Source organism: Macaca thibetana, chromosome 15 (genome assembly GCF_024542745.1).
Source record: "Macaca thibetana thibetana isolate TM-01 chromosome 15, ASM2454274v1, whole genome shotgun sequence".
Classification (NCBI taxonomy): Eukaryota; Metazoa; Chordata; class Mammalia; order Primates; family Cercopithecidae; genus Macaca; species Macaca thibetana.
In genome coordinates, this window is record NC_065592.1 from 5,288,220 (window position 1) to 5,304,981 (window position 16,762).

Here is a 16,762-nt window from a genome sequence, read left to right on the forward strand (position 1 = left end):
AGAATCCATTTGGGTGATTACTACCTTTTAAATTTGTTTCCATTTTACCTTAGTTTTCTACATGAGTACATATCATCTGCACACTTACAAAGAGTAATAGTAACTTTCACATTGTGAAACAAACCTAGAAAGACGGGATAAAGTCTGGGCCTTCTAGGCCGGGCGCGGTGGCTCAAGCCTGTAATCCCAGCACTTTGGGAGGCCGAGACGGGCGGATCACGAGGTCAGGAGATCGAGACCATCCTGGCTAACACGGTGAAACCCCGTCTCTACTAAAAATACAAGAAAATTAGCCGGGCGAGGTGGCGGGCGCCTGTAGTCCCAGCTACTCGGGAGGCTGAGGCAGGAGAATGGCGTGAACCCGAGGAGGCGGAGCTTGCAGTGAGCCGAGATCGTGCCACTGCACTCCAGCCTGGGGCACAGAGCAAGACTCCGTCTCAAAAAAAAAAAAAAAAAAAAAGTCTGGGCCTTCTTTTTAAAATGGCTGCGTTAGAAACCGCACGGAACAGGTCAGCACTATCCTGTTTTCAAAGATGCCCCCAAGGAAAACCGGGTGGCCATCTGCAAGAGCAGCCCTTCTACGCCCAACCCTGTAGGAGAGGCTGTGCAACCGGGGCTGCACCCCCAGCCCGCTCCCCGGGGCGGCCTCAGGCTGTGGTCTGTGTCACCATGATTCTAAGCAGGTGGGGAACTGCTGGCAGGGGTCGAAGGGTGCTGATGGCAAAGTCAACAGGACCACCTTGGAGAGTCCCTGAGGAGCAGGAGGGACCCACCATCCTCCAGTTAGGAGAACCCCATCAGGCCAGTCCAGCAGCCTGTGCTTGCCCACCTGGTTTGTGGGAAGCTCAGTCTCCCCAGGAAGGGGCCAAGGAGGCAGTGGCTAGGCCTCCTCCCTGCCAGTCCTCACGCACCCAGCAACGTCAGCAGGGCAGAACCGACAGCAGCCCTGGGAGAAAAGGCAGGTTCTTTCCAGGTGCTGGAAACCGATAAACCACATGGGGAGGAAGGGGGCCTCGGGGCCCGAGGGCAGCTGGCCCTCCTCCCTCATTTTACCCCGGGGCTTGAAACAGCTTCCCACTGGCCCGCAGGGCAGAGCAGATGCTCAGATGCTGCTGCCACCTAGTGCCAGGGGCGGCGGTGCAGACAAGTGCTGTTTTCATTTTTTTGAGATGGAGTTTCGCTCTTGTTGCCCAGGCTGGAGAGCAATGACCCGATCTCAGTCCACCATTTTAACTTCCACCTCGGCCGGGCGCGGTGGCTCAAGCCTGTAATCCCAGCACTTTGGGAGGCCGAGATGGGCAGATCACGAGGTCAGGAGATCGAGACCATCCTGGTTAACATAGGTGAAACCCCGTCTCTACTAAAAATACAAAAAACTAGCCGGGCGAAGTGGCGGGTGCCTGTAGTCCCAACTACTCGGGAGGCTGAGGCAGGAGAATGGCGTGAACCCGAGAGGAGGAGCTTGCAGTGAGCTGAGATCCGGCCACTGCACTCCAGCCTGGGTGACAGAGTGAGACTCCGTCTCAAAAAAAAAAAAAAAAAAAAAAAAACTTCCACCTCCTGGGTTCAAGCGATTCTCCTGCCTCAGCCTCCCAAGTAGCTGGGATTACAGGCATGCGCCACCATGTCTGGCTAATTTTTTACATTTTTGTTTTGTTTGTTTGTTTGTTTGTTTTTTGAGACGGAGTCTCGCTCTGTCGCCCAGGCTGGAGTGCAGTGGCGTGATCTTGGCTCACTGCAAGCTCCACCTCCTGGGTTCACACCATTCTCCTGCCTCAGCCTCCCAAGTAGCTGGGACTACAGGTGCCCACCACCACGCCTGGCTAATTTTTTTATATTTTTTAGTAGAGACAGGGTTTCACCGTGTTAGCTAGGATGGTCTCAATCTCCTGACCTCGTGATCCACCTGCTTCTGCCTCCCAAAGTGCTGGGATTACAGGCGTGAGCCACCATGCCTGGTCAATTTTTTATATTTTTAGTAGAGACGAGGTTTCTCCATGTTGGTCAGGCTGGTCTCAAACTCCTGACCTCAGGTGATCCACCCACCTCGGACTCCCAAAGTGCTCTGATTACAGGTGTGAGCCACCGTGCCCGCACTGTTTTCTTTTATATATTTTTGTTTCTGACAAGAGTATGCTGCTTGTGGTGAAGAAAAAATAAACAAAAAAACACTTTTTTTTAAAAAAAAAAACAGGGTCCCACTCTGTCACCCAGGCTGGAGTGCAGTGGCACAATCACAGCTCACTGCAGCACTGACCTCCCAGGCTCAGGCCATCCTCCCATCTCAGCCTCCCGAGTAGCTGGGACCACAGGAACACGTGCCACACCACACTCGGGTAATTTTGAAAAATTTGTTGTAGACACAGGGTCTCACTATGTTGCCCAGGCTGTTCTCAAACTTCTAGCTTCAAGAAATCCTCCCACCTCAGCCTCTCAAAGTGCTGGAATTACAGGCATGAGCCACTATGCCTGGCCAATAAGTAACTTTAAAAAAATAGGCTGGGTGCGGTGGCTCACACCTGTAATCCCAGCACTTTGGGAGGCTGAGGCAGGCGGATCACCTGAGGTCAGGAGTTCGAGACCAGCCTGGTCAACATGGTGAAACCCTGTCTCCGCTAAAAATACAAAAATTAGCTGGGCGTGGTGGGGCACACCTGTAGTCCCAGCTACTCGGGAGGCTGAGGCAGGAGAATCGCTTGAACCCAGGATGCAGAGGTTGCCGTGAGCCGAGATCGTACCACTGCACTCCAGCCTGGGCAACAAGAGGGAAATTCCATCTCAAAAAAAAAAAAAAAAAACAAAAATCATGTCACCCCCTGCTTCATATTCTTACGGTGAGTACAATATACTTACAGAAAATTGTATCATTCTACATGCAAGAGATTTCTGCAGGGAGGCAAAGTGACTCGATTCTTTTTAGTTAATACATTTCCACAGTGTTTGGTTTTTTTCTAACCGGTACAATTTATTCTTACAATCAGAAGAAAGCAGGGGGTGGTGGCGGTAGGGGATGTTACAGACTAGGGGACAGCAACCAAAAGAAATGTGTGTGGCCCTGGTTTGGCTCCTGAGTGGCTTTTGAGACAATCAGGAAAAAGTGAACAAGGACTGGGTATGGGTGATGTGGGGGAGTGCTGTTAGCTTTGTTGGGTAGGAGACTGGTATGGCAGGTCTGTCTGAAACACGAGTCTTCCCTGGTGGAGATCCGTGCTGCTTGTTTCTGAAGGCAGCACTGTGCCAATGGGAGTGGAGACCAGCAGAATGTTGCTCACTGGACACTGGTGATGGGCATGTGAGGGCCACTAGACAATTCGATTCTCTCTCCTTTGAGGTGTGTTTGAACCTTTCTGCAATGCTTTTCTGGAGGCAGAGAAGAAACACACTCTCTCCTAAGGATGAAGCCTAGGCACCGGTCTTCGCTCCCCACCCCCGTTCCCTGGCTCACCTGCTCTGGGGCACAGCAGCCTGCCCAGCCTTCCTTTGCATGCGCCAATCCCCTGGTCTGGAAAGTTCTCTCCCTGGATCTTCACCTGGCTGGCTCTGTCTCAGCTCCAGATGTCAGTTCCTCTGAGGGCCCTCGCTGTTACCTGTAGCCCCGGCCCACTCCCCATGACCTCCTTTAAGGCTCCCCGCCATGTAATCATGCTCCATCTAGCTCCCCACCCCTGTACTGCGCCCCAGCTGCCGTGTCGTCCATGGACACCAGGCTCCAGGGAGTGCCCTGGGCCACCACAGGTGCTCAGTCAGGACATGTTAAAGGAAATACGTAATGAGGAATGAGAAGGCCCTCCCACCCCTTCAGAGAAAACTGCTGAGCCCCAAATCTTCCAGACTTTTTTAGGCTTCTGTTATCATACCACCATTTACTTTTATCCCACAGAATCTGGTCTTACACCTGCCTTTGTCATAGAGCAAGGGAGGCACCTGGGCATGGGTCCCATCAGTCCACAGAGTCCACTCTTTTTTGTTTGTTTGTTTTTTGTTTTGTTTTTTGAGACAGGGTTTTGCTCTGTCCCAGGCTGGAGTGCAGTGCTATGATCATATTCACTGCAGCCTCAAAATCCTGGGCTCAACCAATCTTTCTACCTCAGCCTCCCCAGTACCTAGGGCTATACAGGTGCACGCCACCATGCCCAGCTAACTTTTTCAGTTTTTTTTGTAGAGACAGAGTCTTGCTATATTGCCCAGGCTGGTCTCAAACTTTTGGCCTCAAGTGATCCTCCCACTTTGGCCTCTCAAATCACTGGAATTATAGGTGTGAGCCACTACACTAGGCCCAAGCCCATTCTCTTGAGGGCTGCATTTTTGGAAGCTTAAAACATGCTATGGAACAATTCTTCGACAAACACCATCACCTCTGGGCCAGTTTTCAAAGTCCTTTTCAGACTGGGCGCTGTGGCTCACGCCTGTAATCCCAGCACTTTGGGAGGCTGAGGTGGGCAGATCACTGGAGGCCAGGAGTTCGAGACGAGCCTGGCCAACATGGTGAAACCTCATCTCTACTAAAAATACAAAAATAAGCTGGGCATAGTGGTGAGCGCCTGTAGTCCCAGCTACTCAGGAGGCTGAGGCTGGAGAATTGCTTTAACCCAGGAAGCAGAGGTTGCAGTGAGCCAAGATCATGCCACTGCACTCCAGCCTGGGTGGACAGAGCAAGAGTCCGCCTTTCAAAAAAAAAAAAAGGCCCTTTCATTTTGCTCGTCTGTTTGCTCCCCTAAATCTGCGTGGGGCCCATGGATACTTGCTGAGTCCCTCTCACTGGCCAGGCTCTGTTCTGGGCACCGGGGCTATGACAGAAACCAAAGAAGGCCAAGTCGCTGCCTCTGGGTAGCGATGCAGTTTTTTTTTTCATGTTGTCTTTTTGTGTGTAATTTTAGAAAGTAGAGCATACAAATCAGGACACCGTGGCACTGGGCCATGAGCAAAGCCTGCAGAGCGGGAGACACCGGGGTGGTGCTGCCCATGGGACCTGGCACTGAGCCCACGTCTCAGCTTCCTCATGTGTATGATGCGGGTGTCAGGAACCCTGGGGAATTGCTCCCAGGCTGGGGTGAGATGCACTCACAGCGCTGCTGCACAGGGATGTGGAATAACTGGCAGTGAGGCTGGTCAATGTTATTCATCCCCAGTTGGGTATTTTTTTTTTTTTGAGATGGAGTCTCGCTCTGTCGCCCAGGCTAGAGTGCAGTGGCCCGATCTCAGCTCACTGCAAGCTCCACCTCCCGGGTTCACGCCATTCTCCTGCCTCAGCCTCCCAAGTAGCTGGGACTAGAGGCGCCCGCCACCATGCCCGGCTAATTTTTTGTATTTTTAGTAGAGTCGGGGTTTCACCATGTTAGCCAGGATGGTCTCGATCTCCTGACCTCATGATCCGCCCGCCTCGGCCTCTCAAAGTGCTGGGATTACAGGCGTGAGCCACCGCGCCCGGTCCCCAGTTGGGTATTTTCAAACTTGTTTTCCTCATTTTGTTTTCATAGTAGTCAATCTTGGATTTTATATAAAGGAAATCCTATCATTTTATGTCAATGTATGGCATTTGACAATTTGAACATTTGACAATGCCCAGGCCTGCCTTTCCAACAGCCCCAGGGGTCTCTAATTATGTCAAGAACTTCTGAGTTACAAAATTCATTTCATCTGAATTGCATGTGGGCTTGGGCAGGCTGTGCACATGGGAGGTGTGGTGGGTGGCAGGGGGTGGCGGTGGCTGCACTGTAAGTCACGGCCACATGGCTTTTCATAGCTCTCAGTGTGGGAGAAACCCACTACTGATGAGAGAGCGAGCGAGCGCCTGTCCTCAGAAGAGGCACCATGTTCGGGAGGGGACACAGACCATAACCAAGTACAGAGCAGGCGAGAGCTGTGTAGAGTCACAGACGCCTTGAGAAGGATGACACTGGGCGATGGGCAGGGTCAGGGGTTCCCTGAAGTGACCTCCAGCCACACAGGGCAGACCAGGAAAGCGTAAACAGCTGGGGTGAAGTGGGACCGAGGCTTGGCAGGTAAGTGTGGCAGGGGAGGGACAGATGATCAAAAGGCTGTGAAATCTCTGCCAGGGACAGGGACGGTGAGGCTATGGGGAGCAAAGGAGGTAGGAAAGAGCTGGGGTCAGAGAGTGGGACGTTCCCAGGCGGCTTGCTTAGGTAGTGTCATTCCTAGTGACAGCAAGGTCCAGAGACTGGCTGGTCAGCCATGACCAGGGATTAAGCCAAAGGCCATTTCTCAGCAGGAACCCACATGTCCCACAGTCACGTTTTTTGCACTGTCCTCAGGAGTGAGGCCAACCTGGTGATCACACAGGCCACTGCTTACTAAGGCCCTGTTCTGAGAACTGCACGCACTTTTTAAATTCAATCCCAATACCTCTGTTGGGTAGGTACTACTGTCATCCCATTTTCTTTTTTTTTTTTTTTTTTTTTTTTGGAGACAGAGTCTCACTCTGTCACCCGGGCTGCAGTGCAGTGGCGCGATCTTGGCTCACTGCAACCTCCGCCTCCCGGGTTCAAGCGATTCTCCAGCCTCAGCCTCCCAAGTAGCTGGAATTACAGGTGTGCACCACCACACACAGTGCGTGAGCCTCCGCACCCAGCCCATCCCATTTTCAGGATGGAGAACTGAGGCCGCATGGAGAGGGGCCTTACCGGTGCTGGGTCTCTGGTCGGTAGAAGTAGTCCACCGGAGCGTCCAGCCGGGAGAAGATGGGCGGCGGGATGTAAAGCGGCAGCTCCTGGTGGAAAAAGGCCTCCTTCTCGGGCCGGAGCATGAGCACCTTGTCATACATTGACGTATGCTTGCCGCCTGCTTCCGTATGCACGGCCAAGTACTGGAAGTCAGACATCCCTAGAAAGAAAGGTGGGCAGATGGCAGACAATGAGTCCAGGGATACCCGTCTGGGAATGGGCAGCTGCCACACACTGACACCCATGTCTGCTTAGGGAGGTGCTGAGTGGGCCTTAGGGTGAAGGCTGCAGGGTGAGGGTGGCAGGAAAACACACCCTTCCCAAATGCTTCTGCAAAGTTGGCTCGATGCAGTCTAAGTCACTTACATAAAAATTATTTTGGGGAGGTGGGTAGCTACATGACAGGTGAGGATGGAGTCCAGGTCAGTGCTTCTTAGACGTATGTTACTTTTAACTCTAAAAACTGCAATTACCTTCGCACCAACCTAATAACATGCATATGAATCACCCGGGATCTTGCTAAATGCAGGTTCTGACATGGCGCATTTCTACCAAGCTCCCAGGTGAGGCTGATGCTGCCAGTTCAGAGACACACACTGAGCAGCAAGGTGCTGGTTCAATTCAATAAAAAATACGAGGTGTAATGTTTTATGAATCACTTGGGAAACCTTGTCCCACAAAGGACAGCCCTCTTTGGTGAATGTCACGAGCCACCAGAATGACTGCCACTGAAAATGCCCAACCCATGGGACCCCAGGTCCTGCTTCTCCTTTATTTCACTTTCTTGTTCCCCTCTTTTCTCTTTCTAGTTCTCTTTTCCCTTCTCAATCTTTATACTCTTCAGATTCTGCCTAGACCTGCAGCTGTAACTCAGCCATCTCTAAGGCTTGTTAGTAATATGCCAGGCACCTCCTGTGGTCCAGAGCCTGGCCCATTCACGGGCACTGCCTCCCGGAATCTTCACAAGGGCCTAAGGAGCAGGCTCTGCAGCCCGCACTGCACAGACAAGGAAACTGAGGCTCAGGGAAGCCAAGCCACCTCCCAAAGAAACTGGCAGGGCTCAGGCAGGCACAATGCCAGAGTCTGTGTCTTTCTCACTCCCATCTCCCTCCCTTGCCTTATTGCTTCCTCCCTGGGGTTCCTTGTAGGTGGCAAACCTGATTGAGGGCTCCACGAGGGACGTTCAACCTGCTGAGAGTTCAAAGGAGCAGGAGGTCTCAAGCGGCTTCGGCAGCTAGGTGGGCAAGACCAACAGCCGCCGAGACCAAGAGAAGGTTCAAAACACTGTGGTGGGGGAAAGACTGGAGGACGTCTACTGACCAGTTTTATTCGGTCCCATACAATGGTTTCATTAAACGTTAGGAGATTTCTAGCTTAACAATGCTGACGATTGGCAGCAATGAGCCCGCAGTCTCTGGGGAAGCGCTGGCTGGAGGGAAGAAAGGCTGCCTCCCGGATGAGGCCTGTGCCCTGCTGTGTCCCCACAGCCCCTGCCCTCCTGCCTGGGCATATCCTGGCCCCCTTCACTGATGCAGATGACCCACATGGCCCCTGCAGGCAGCTGGGATGGCCGGCCCTGAAATAACCAGACATTGCAAGAACAGATTTCAGTTACCCTGAAATTTGTAAATGGTGGAGATGATGCCAAGGATCTCCATGTCAAATGTGACCTCGGAGTGGGCCTCAGTGCCCAGCACCCCTTTCTGCCGCCTTGTTCTCTTCCTGATGCGGAGCAGCAGGCTGCTGGTACTGAAGCGGTTGGCGCACACTGGGTGGCAGTATGGGTCCTTGGGCCGGAAGTACAGCTCCAGCCTTTTGGTGGGGTCCGCGTAGATCTGTGGCAAGGCCAAAGGAGACAGAGTGAAGCAGTGACAAGCCAAGCAGCCAGTGAGAAGCTGCTCCTCTCTCAGAAAAAGTCTGACAGTGATCCAGGAAGGGCCAGGAGGCTCACGTTTCATTCTGGACTCTTAATTCCAAAAGGCTCATTTTTTAAACCCATGTATCTTAGTTTTTATCTAGTGGAGAAAATGAGAATCGTCTCCTTCCTTCTAAGAAGTTGTGAAGTTGGAGATGACAAGTGCCAATTAAGTAAATGCCATCACCCATCAAGTGCCTGCTCAGTGTGGGGCGTCAGGTTGCCCTCTGGCCACACTTGAGGGGAGGTACTATCACCCTTATCTTGGAGGGAACTCAGGTTTGGTGCAGGGTGGAGTGGCTTGGCTAGGGCTACCTACTCTGACAATTACCCACCATAAAGGGTCTTGGTATTCAGTCTCATATGCAAATGTTTCGAGGTCCAAATGAGATTAAATCAATCAGTAACAAGCATTTGGGCTCTGACTTGCTGTTACCTCTAGCTTTCCAAGCATATGAGACTGAATACCAACACCCTTTTGGGTCCCTCTCCTTAAAAACCCCAAGAAGAGCATCTATGTCATAGGACTGCTACGGTTCAATATGAATAAAGCACAGTGCCTGGTGCCTAACTCATGGTAGACATTCAACATGTGCCACTTCCATCTGAATGAATACTTGCCCGATGCTGGGTCACAGTGAGCATTGGACATGTGCATATGAAAGCACCAACAATGTGAATAGGGATGAGGTCACCTACATGCTGGTGAGCTGGCTCCCAACACCCAGCACAGGGTCTGGCTCTTAGGACGTGATCAAGAACTACCTAGGGAGAGAACGAAGACGACTTTGTCCTCAGGAATCTCCTCCTCATGAAACACACACCTCTGAGTCCTGATGGGGTGGGAATGAACCCAAGCGTAGGCCTGGCACAGGGAGGTGCTCAAGAAACATGAGGAGACTGAAGGGGTAATGAAGGTCCCTTCCCAAAGTGCTCACGCTGTCGCTGGGTACACATGATCCCTGAGGTTAGCGAGAGGAAGGATTCTGTCAAAGCCATAAATCAAGCGAATAATATAAAAGAAGAAGCCAGGGGCGGTGGCTCACGCCTGTAATCCCAGCACTTTGGGAGGCCAAGGCGGGCGGATCACGAGGTCAAGAGATCGAGACCATCCTGGCTAACACGGTGAAACCCCGTCTCCACTGAAAATACAAAAAAATCAGCCGGGCGTGGTGGCGGGCGCTTGTAGTCCCAGCTACTCGGGAGGCTGAGCCAGGAGAATGGCGTGAACCTGGGAGGCGGAGTTTACAGGGAGCCGAGATCGCACCACTGCACTCCAGCTTGGGTGACCGTCTCAAAAAATAAAAATAAAAAAAGAATAGGCCTAAAACCTATCATTGAAAGTCTCATTAGGGATGGGCTCCTTGAACCCTGTAATGTCCCCTTATCCCAATACTGCCTGTAAGAAAGTCAGATGGGTCATACCGACTAACGCAAAACCTCTGGACCATCAACTAGATATTCCAGAATACTCACCCTGTTGTCCCTAATCCTTACACCCTCCTCAGCAAAATTCCATGCGACCATCAGTGGTTTATGGTCATATATTTAAAGGATGCTTTTTGGGCATGCCCCTTGGCTAAGGACAGCCGAGACATTTTTGCTTTTGAATGGGAAGATCTCCATTCTGGACGGAAGCAACAGTACCGATGGACAGTTCTCCCCCAAGGCCTCACAGACTCCCCTAACCTCTTTGGTCAGATCCTAGAACAAGTTCTAGAACAAATTTCTACCCCAAAACGCATATGCCTGCTTCAATACGTGGATGCCCTGCTGGTATCTGGTGAAGCTATATAGAACAGAGAGCTGCCCTGTCCGTCCACCTCCTTAACCATTTGCAAGCAAAAGGGTTAAGGGTTTCAAAGGGAAAGAGCTTCAATTCATAGAGCCAGAAATTAAATACCTAGGACACTTGATAAGTAAGGGCAAATGAAGGATAGAGCCTGAACGAGTTAAAGGGATTGCGTCCTTACCTTTGCCTAAAACTAAGCAGGAACTCAGAATAATTCCTAGGATTGGCTGGGTATTGCCGCTTACGGATTGACTCAAACGCCCTAAAAACAAAACCTTTATACCTAAAGCTTGCCTAAGAAAAGCCTGGCCCTCTTCTGTGGACCTCTGAAGAAATCCACTAGGTTGAAGAACTAAAACATTTGCTCATAACTGCCCTGTCCTAGCCCTGCCTTCCCTAGAAAAGCCATCTCACCTTTTCATTAAACAAGGGGGTAGCTTTAGGGCTACTTACTCAAGAACATGGGGGTCACTGGCAACCTGTGGTCTTGCTGTCGAAAGTTTTAGATCCAGTAACCTGTGGATGGCTTGAACGTATCCAATCCATTGCGGCTACCACTTTGTTAACTGAAGAAAGCAGAAAGCTGATCTTTGGGGGAAATTTAGTTGTGAGCGTGCCTCGTCAAGTTAGAACTATCTTAAACCAGAAAGCAGGGAGACAGCTCAGTGACTCAAACACTTTAAAGTATGAAGCCATCCTGTGAGAGAGATGATTTAACACCAACCTCTGTAATTCACTTAACCCACAAGGTTTCCTAACAGGGAATCCAAATCTAAAAGGACCTGAGCATGAGTGTTTATATTCAGGCCCGATGTAAGGGAGACCCCTTTCAAAACAGAGCAGCACTTACTTATAGATGGCTCTTCCGGGGTAACCGAAGGAAAAAGACATAATGGATATTCAGCAGTCTATGGGGAAGACCTTGCAGAAGGAGAGTCAGGAAGGCCGCCCAATCATTGGAAAGCCCAAACATGTGAATTGTTTGCAATGAATCAAGCCTTAAAGCACTTGCAAAACCAAGAGGGAACTATTTATTCTGATTCCAAGTACACCTTCAGGGTAGCTCATACATTTGGAAAAATTTGGACCGGACGAGGTCTCATTAATAGCAAAGGCCAAGACCTTGTCCACAAGGAATTAATCACCCAAGTATTAGGTAACCTCCAGCTGCCAGAAGAAATAGTCCATGTCCCAGGACACCAGAAAAGTCCTTCTTGTGAAAGTCGAGGGAATAACCTGGCAGATCAAAGAGCCAAACAAGCCACCATTTCCTCTGAAAAGCTCACTTTTCACCTAACCCCTTGTCTTCCTCCCCAGACTGCAGTTCCCATCTTCTCTTCAACTGAAAAAAGAGAAATTAATAAAAACAGGGGCCAAAGAGAATCCTGAAGGGAAATGGGTATTATCAGACCAAAGAGAATTGTTATCCAAACCCTCATGAGAGAAGTCTTATCTCAGCTGCATCAAATAACTCACTGGGGACCCAAGCCATGTGGGACGCAGTTCTCAGGGTTTAGGGATGTATAGGAATCTATACTCTGGCAAGACAAGTTACAGATAGTTGTCTAACATGCAAAAAGACTAATAAGCAGACCCTAAGAAAACCACTCCTTGGGGAAAGGAGTCCAGGGTTAAGACCATTCCAAAGTGTCCAAATTGATTACACCGACATGCCCCCAATCGGTTGCCTGAAGTACTTATTAGTGATAGCAGATCACTTTACGCACTGGATGGAACCTATTCCCTTTGCAAGTGCAACTGCTAATAATGTAGTTAAAGCACTGACTGAGAATATTATACCCAGGTTTAATAGATTAATAGAAAATATTGATTCAGATAATGGGACTCATTTCACTGCACATGTCATCAAGAAACTAGCCCAAGTACTAGACATAGCATTGGAATATCATACTTCCTGGCATCCACCTTCATTAGGAAGAGTGGAGAATGAACCAAACTCTGAAGAGCCACTTAACCAAATTAGTCTTAGAGACTCGGCTGCCATGGACTAAATGCTTTCCCATTGCCTTGTTAAGAATCCGAACTGCCCCTCGGAAAGATGTTGGCTTATCACCTCATGAAATGCTATATGGGTTGCCTTATCTACACTCCACTGCTGACATTGCTACGTTTGAAACAAAAGATCGGTTTCTCAAAAACTATAAACTTGGTCTATCCTCTAGCAGGACTAAAGGCCTCTTAGCACAGATGCCACCCCTAGAGTTTCCAGCACACCAGTATCAGCCTAGGGATCACATTCTCATCAAAAGCTGGAAGGAGGGAAAACTCGAACCAGCTTGGGAAGGGCCTTATCTGGTGCTCTTAACTACTGAAACAGTGATCCGAAGGGCTGAAAAGGGATGGGCACACTACACGTGGGTGAAAGGAGTAACTTCCACAGACAGGGAAAAATGGGCTGTCACCCCAGGACCCACCCCTACCAAACTAACTAACCCTAAAAAGGGCTTAATAATCACTTGTTTATTTTTCCTTTTCTTTCCAACAGAAGGTCATCTTGTCATCAGTGTGACTCAGGCTAACTATCCCTTGACCCTTCAGTTTGATGCCTGTTCAGTTATCCCGTGCAGCTACGAACAAGCTTAAAGGCAGCTATCCAATGTAGGTAAGTATCTATGTCCATATCGCAGAGTCAAACAAGTATAAGTATGGAGCCTTAAAGGGCCCCTGTGGTGACTGGGCAAATGTTTGGTGGACCACTTAATAATATGGGGGGTGGACAGCCAACCCCCCTCCTTTAAATAAGCTGTGGAAACTCTTAACAAAAACTCCAACTTATCCATGGTTCCACTCCACCAAATTGTAAGCCACTGAAGCGTAACCCCTTATTGCTAATTACAGATAATCCCTAAACAATGGCCCAAGAACCCTCTGTATTTGGAGGGTATGGGTTAGGAGCAGATGTTACAGGGCGGGATCCCATAGGAACCCTCTCTCTAAGGTTGGCTGGACAATTGGCAGTTAAAAACAATGAAGAAATCCAGACCCAGGGTCCAAGGAACATATGGGACCCAACGCTCTCCCCAAACATATCAGGTCCAGCGTTCCCCTCCCATCTCCAGGACGACCCAGCCAAAGTAGCAGTTGTAGAAGTAAGAGACCTAAAGCAAACTCTAGCAACTGAAACAGGGTACGGAGATGCAGATGCCTGGATAGAATGGATTAAATATTTCGTCTGCACTTTAAACAAAAGCAATTGTTATGCTTGTGCACACGGTAGACCAGAGGTCCAGATTGTCCCCTTTCCTCTTGGATGGTCCTCCAGCCGAGCAGGCATGGGCTTAGCTAGCTCTTTTCCAGGACCCCACAGCCTGGGGTGACAAATCGTGCCGAGCTCTCTCTCTGCTGTTCCCTGAAGTTCAACACCCTGCAGGTCAGCCCCCAAAGGCTATCCAGCTTCTGTCTCCCAATGCCAATTTTACTTTATGTCTCTTGTGATGGAAAATTTGGCATTCCTTGGAGATCTAACAGGATGCAGTGAGCTTAAGCCCTTCCAAGAGCTTACCCATGAGTCTGCCCTTAGTCATCCCGAGCGGATGTATGGTGGCATTGTGGTGGACCATTACTGGATACTCTGCCAAGTAACTGGAGTGGCACTTGTGCTCTGATCCAACTGGACATCCCTTTCACTCTGGCATTTCATCAACCAGAAGAAGTAAAAACAAGGCACTGTAGAGTAAGAGATGACCCCCATGGTTCCTTTGACCCTCATGTTTATGTAGATGCCATTGGAGTTCCCCGAGGGGTACCTGATGAATTTAAGGCTCGTAATCGAATAGCTGCAGGATCTGAGTCTATGTTTTTCTGGTGGTTAACTATAAATAAAAATGTAGACTGGATAAATTACATCTATTACAACCAGTAACAATTTGTTAATTATACTAGGGATGCTATCAAAGGAATAGCTGAACAACTAGGACACACCAGTCAAATGGCTTGGGAAAATAGAAGAGCATTAGAAATGATACTAGCAGAGAGGGGTGTGGTTTGTGTCATGATAGGAACCCAAGTTGTATTTTTATCCCTAATAATACTGTTCCCGACGGAATCATAACAAAGGCACTGCAAGGTCTTACTGCTTTATCCAATGAGCTAGCTTAAAATTCTGGGATAAACGATCCCTTCACTGATCTAATGGGAAGATGGTTCGGCAGGTGGAAAGGACTTATGTCCTCGATCCTTATCTCCCTTGCCATTGTAATAAGCATGTTTATTCTCGTAGGATTCTGTATCATACCCTGTGCCCGAGGGTTAATACAAAGACTTATTGAGACAGCTCTCACTAAAACCTCCAATTTCCCCCCACCTTATTCAGACAAACTTCTACTTTTAGAAAACCAAGAACAGCAAAGTCAAGACATGCTGAAAAGGTTTGAAGAGAAAGAATTATGAAAATCAAGAGGGGGAAACTGTTAGATACACTGAATTCTTCTTCAAAGGTTCAGCTTGTTCAACTCCTTTGTTCTTTGTTCTCCATCTTCAAAGCCTAACTTCCTTGTTCTTTGTGCCTCCTTGCCCTTAGTTCCCCGCTCTGTTTAACTGTCCTTCCTGCCCAAACTATTCTTCCCACTGAAATCGCTCATCCTGCCACTGTAACCCACACCACGGTTCTATTTGAAATAGCCAATCGAGATCAGCTTAGATTGGGTGGTCCAACTCCAACCAGTAGGGACAGGTAACAAAAACAGGGACTGACTGCGTTAGGGATGAAAACCCCTTCCAGGCCGGGCGCAGTGGTTCACGCCTATAATCCCAGCACTTTGGGAGGCGGAGACCGGTGGATCACCTGCGCTCAGGAGTTCGAGACCAGCCTGTAGGATACAGTAAATTCCTCTCCAAAGATTTTAGCCTGTTACCTTCCTTTAAATTCAAGAGGGGGAAAATTAACAAATACAATGAGTTATGAGTTCCATTTCAAAGAATCAATATGTCAGTATGTGCAGCTTCCCTGTTCTTTGTTCTCCATTTTAAAGTTTAACTCCGGCTGGGCACGGTGGATCACGCCTGTAATCCCAGTACTTTGGGAGGCCAAGGCAGGCAGATCACGAGGTCAGGAGATCGAAACCACCCTGGCTAACACAGTGAAACCCCATCTCTGCTAAAAATACAAAAAAATTAGCCAGGCGTGGTGGCGGGCGCCTATAGTCCCAGCTACTTGGGAAGCTGAGGCAGGAGAATGGCATGAATCCAGGAGGTGGAGTGAGCCGGGATCGCGCCACTGCACTCAAGCCTGGGCGACAGAGCAAGACTGTGTCTCAAAAAAAATATATATATACATAGATAGATATTTATATATTTAATATAATAAATATAATATATATAATAAATTAAAGTTTAACTCCTCATTCTTTACACCTCCTTGCCCTTAGTTTCAGTAAACAGCCCCTTCCTAGCCTCTATCACCTGCTCTGTCCTTAGTCATCCTTAGTTACCTGCTCTGTAACCATCCTTCCTGCTGAAACTACTCACCCCGCCACTCAGGCCTGTGTCCCTGCCCTCTTTGAAATAGCCAATGGGAATTAGCTTAGACTGTGCGGTCCAACCCTAGCCCATATGGGAAAGACACAGCAGTAGAGACTAGCTGCATAAGGGATAAGAATCCCTTCCCCTCCCTTGTCGGTGTGCTCTCGCCATTGCTTCATCGGCAAGACGCACCCTTCTATAGAAGTAAATTTGCCTTGTTGAGAAAACTTTTTGCCGGAGTGCTGATTTTTCTTTGTGGCACCCAAAATTTATTTCCAACAAGCCTGACCAACATGGTTGTGGGGAAAAGAGAGATCAGACTGTTACTGTGTCTATATAGAAAGAAGTAGACATAAGAGACTCCATTTTGTTCTGTATTTGAGATGCTGTTAATCTGTGACCCTACCCTAAACCCTGTCCTTGCAAGAGACATGTGCTGTGGTGACTCAAGGTTTAACGGATTTTGGGCTGTGCAGGATGTGCTTTGTTAAACAAGTGCCTGAAGGCAGCTTGCTGGTTAAAAGTCATCACCATTCTCTTAATCTCAAGTACCCAGGGACACATACACTGCAGAAAGTTGCAGGGACCTCTGCCTAGGAAAGTTAGGTATAGTCCAAGGTTTCTCCCCATGTGACAGTCTGAAATATGGCCTCGTGGGAAGGGAAAGACCTGATTGTCCCCCAACCTGACACCCGCGAAGGGTCTGTGCTGAGGAGGACTAGTATAAGAGGAAAGAAGGCCTTTTGGCAGTTGAGATAGAGAAAAGCATCTGTCCCTGGGCAATGGAACATCTAGGTGTAAAACCCGATTGTATGTTCTGTTTACTGAGAAAGGAGAAAACCGCCCCTCAGGCTGAAGGTGGGACTTGCTAGCGCAATGCTGCTCTTTATGCAC

At 49.2% G+C, this 16,762-nt stretch overlaps 2 protein-coding genes across 2 annotated transcripts in view; one reads left to right on the plus strand and one right to left on the minus strand.

The window, feature by feature from the left end:
• AK8 (adenylate kinase 8) overlaps window positions 1–16,762 on the plus strand; it is a 346,351-nt gene that overhangs the window by 12,795 nt on the left and 316,794 nt on the right. The window lies entirely within an intron of this gene.
• The window catches only part of GTF3C5 (general transcription factor IIIC subunit 5), an 870,547-nt gene that overhangs the window by 9,380 nt on the left and 844,405 nt on the right, over window positions 1–16,762 (minus strand). Inside the window, exons 3-4 of the mRNA XM_050760053.1 lie at window positions 8,296–8,515; window positions 6,642–6,840 (exon numbers count right to left, since the gene is read on the minus strand). Of these exons, the coding sequence (XP_050616010.1) occupies window positions 6,642–6,840; window positions 8,296–8,515 (419 nt within the window). The remainder of the gene's footprint in view (window positions 1–6,641; window positions 6,841–8,295; window positions 8,516–16,762) is intronic.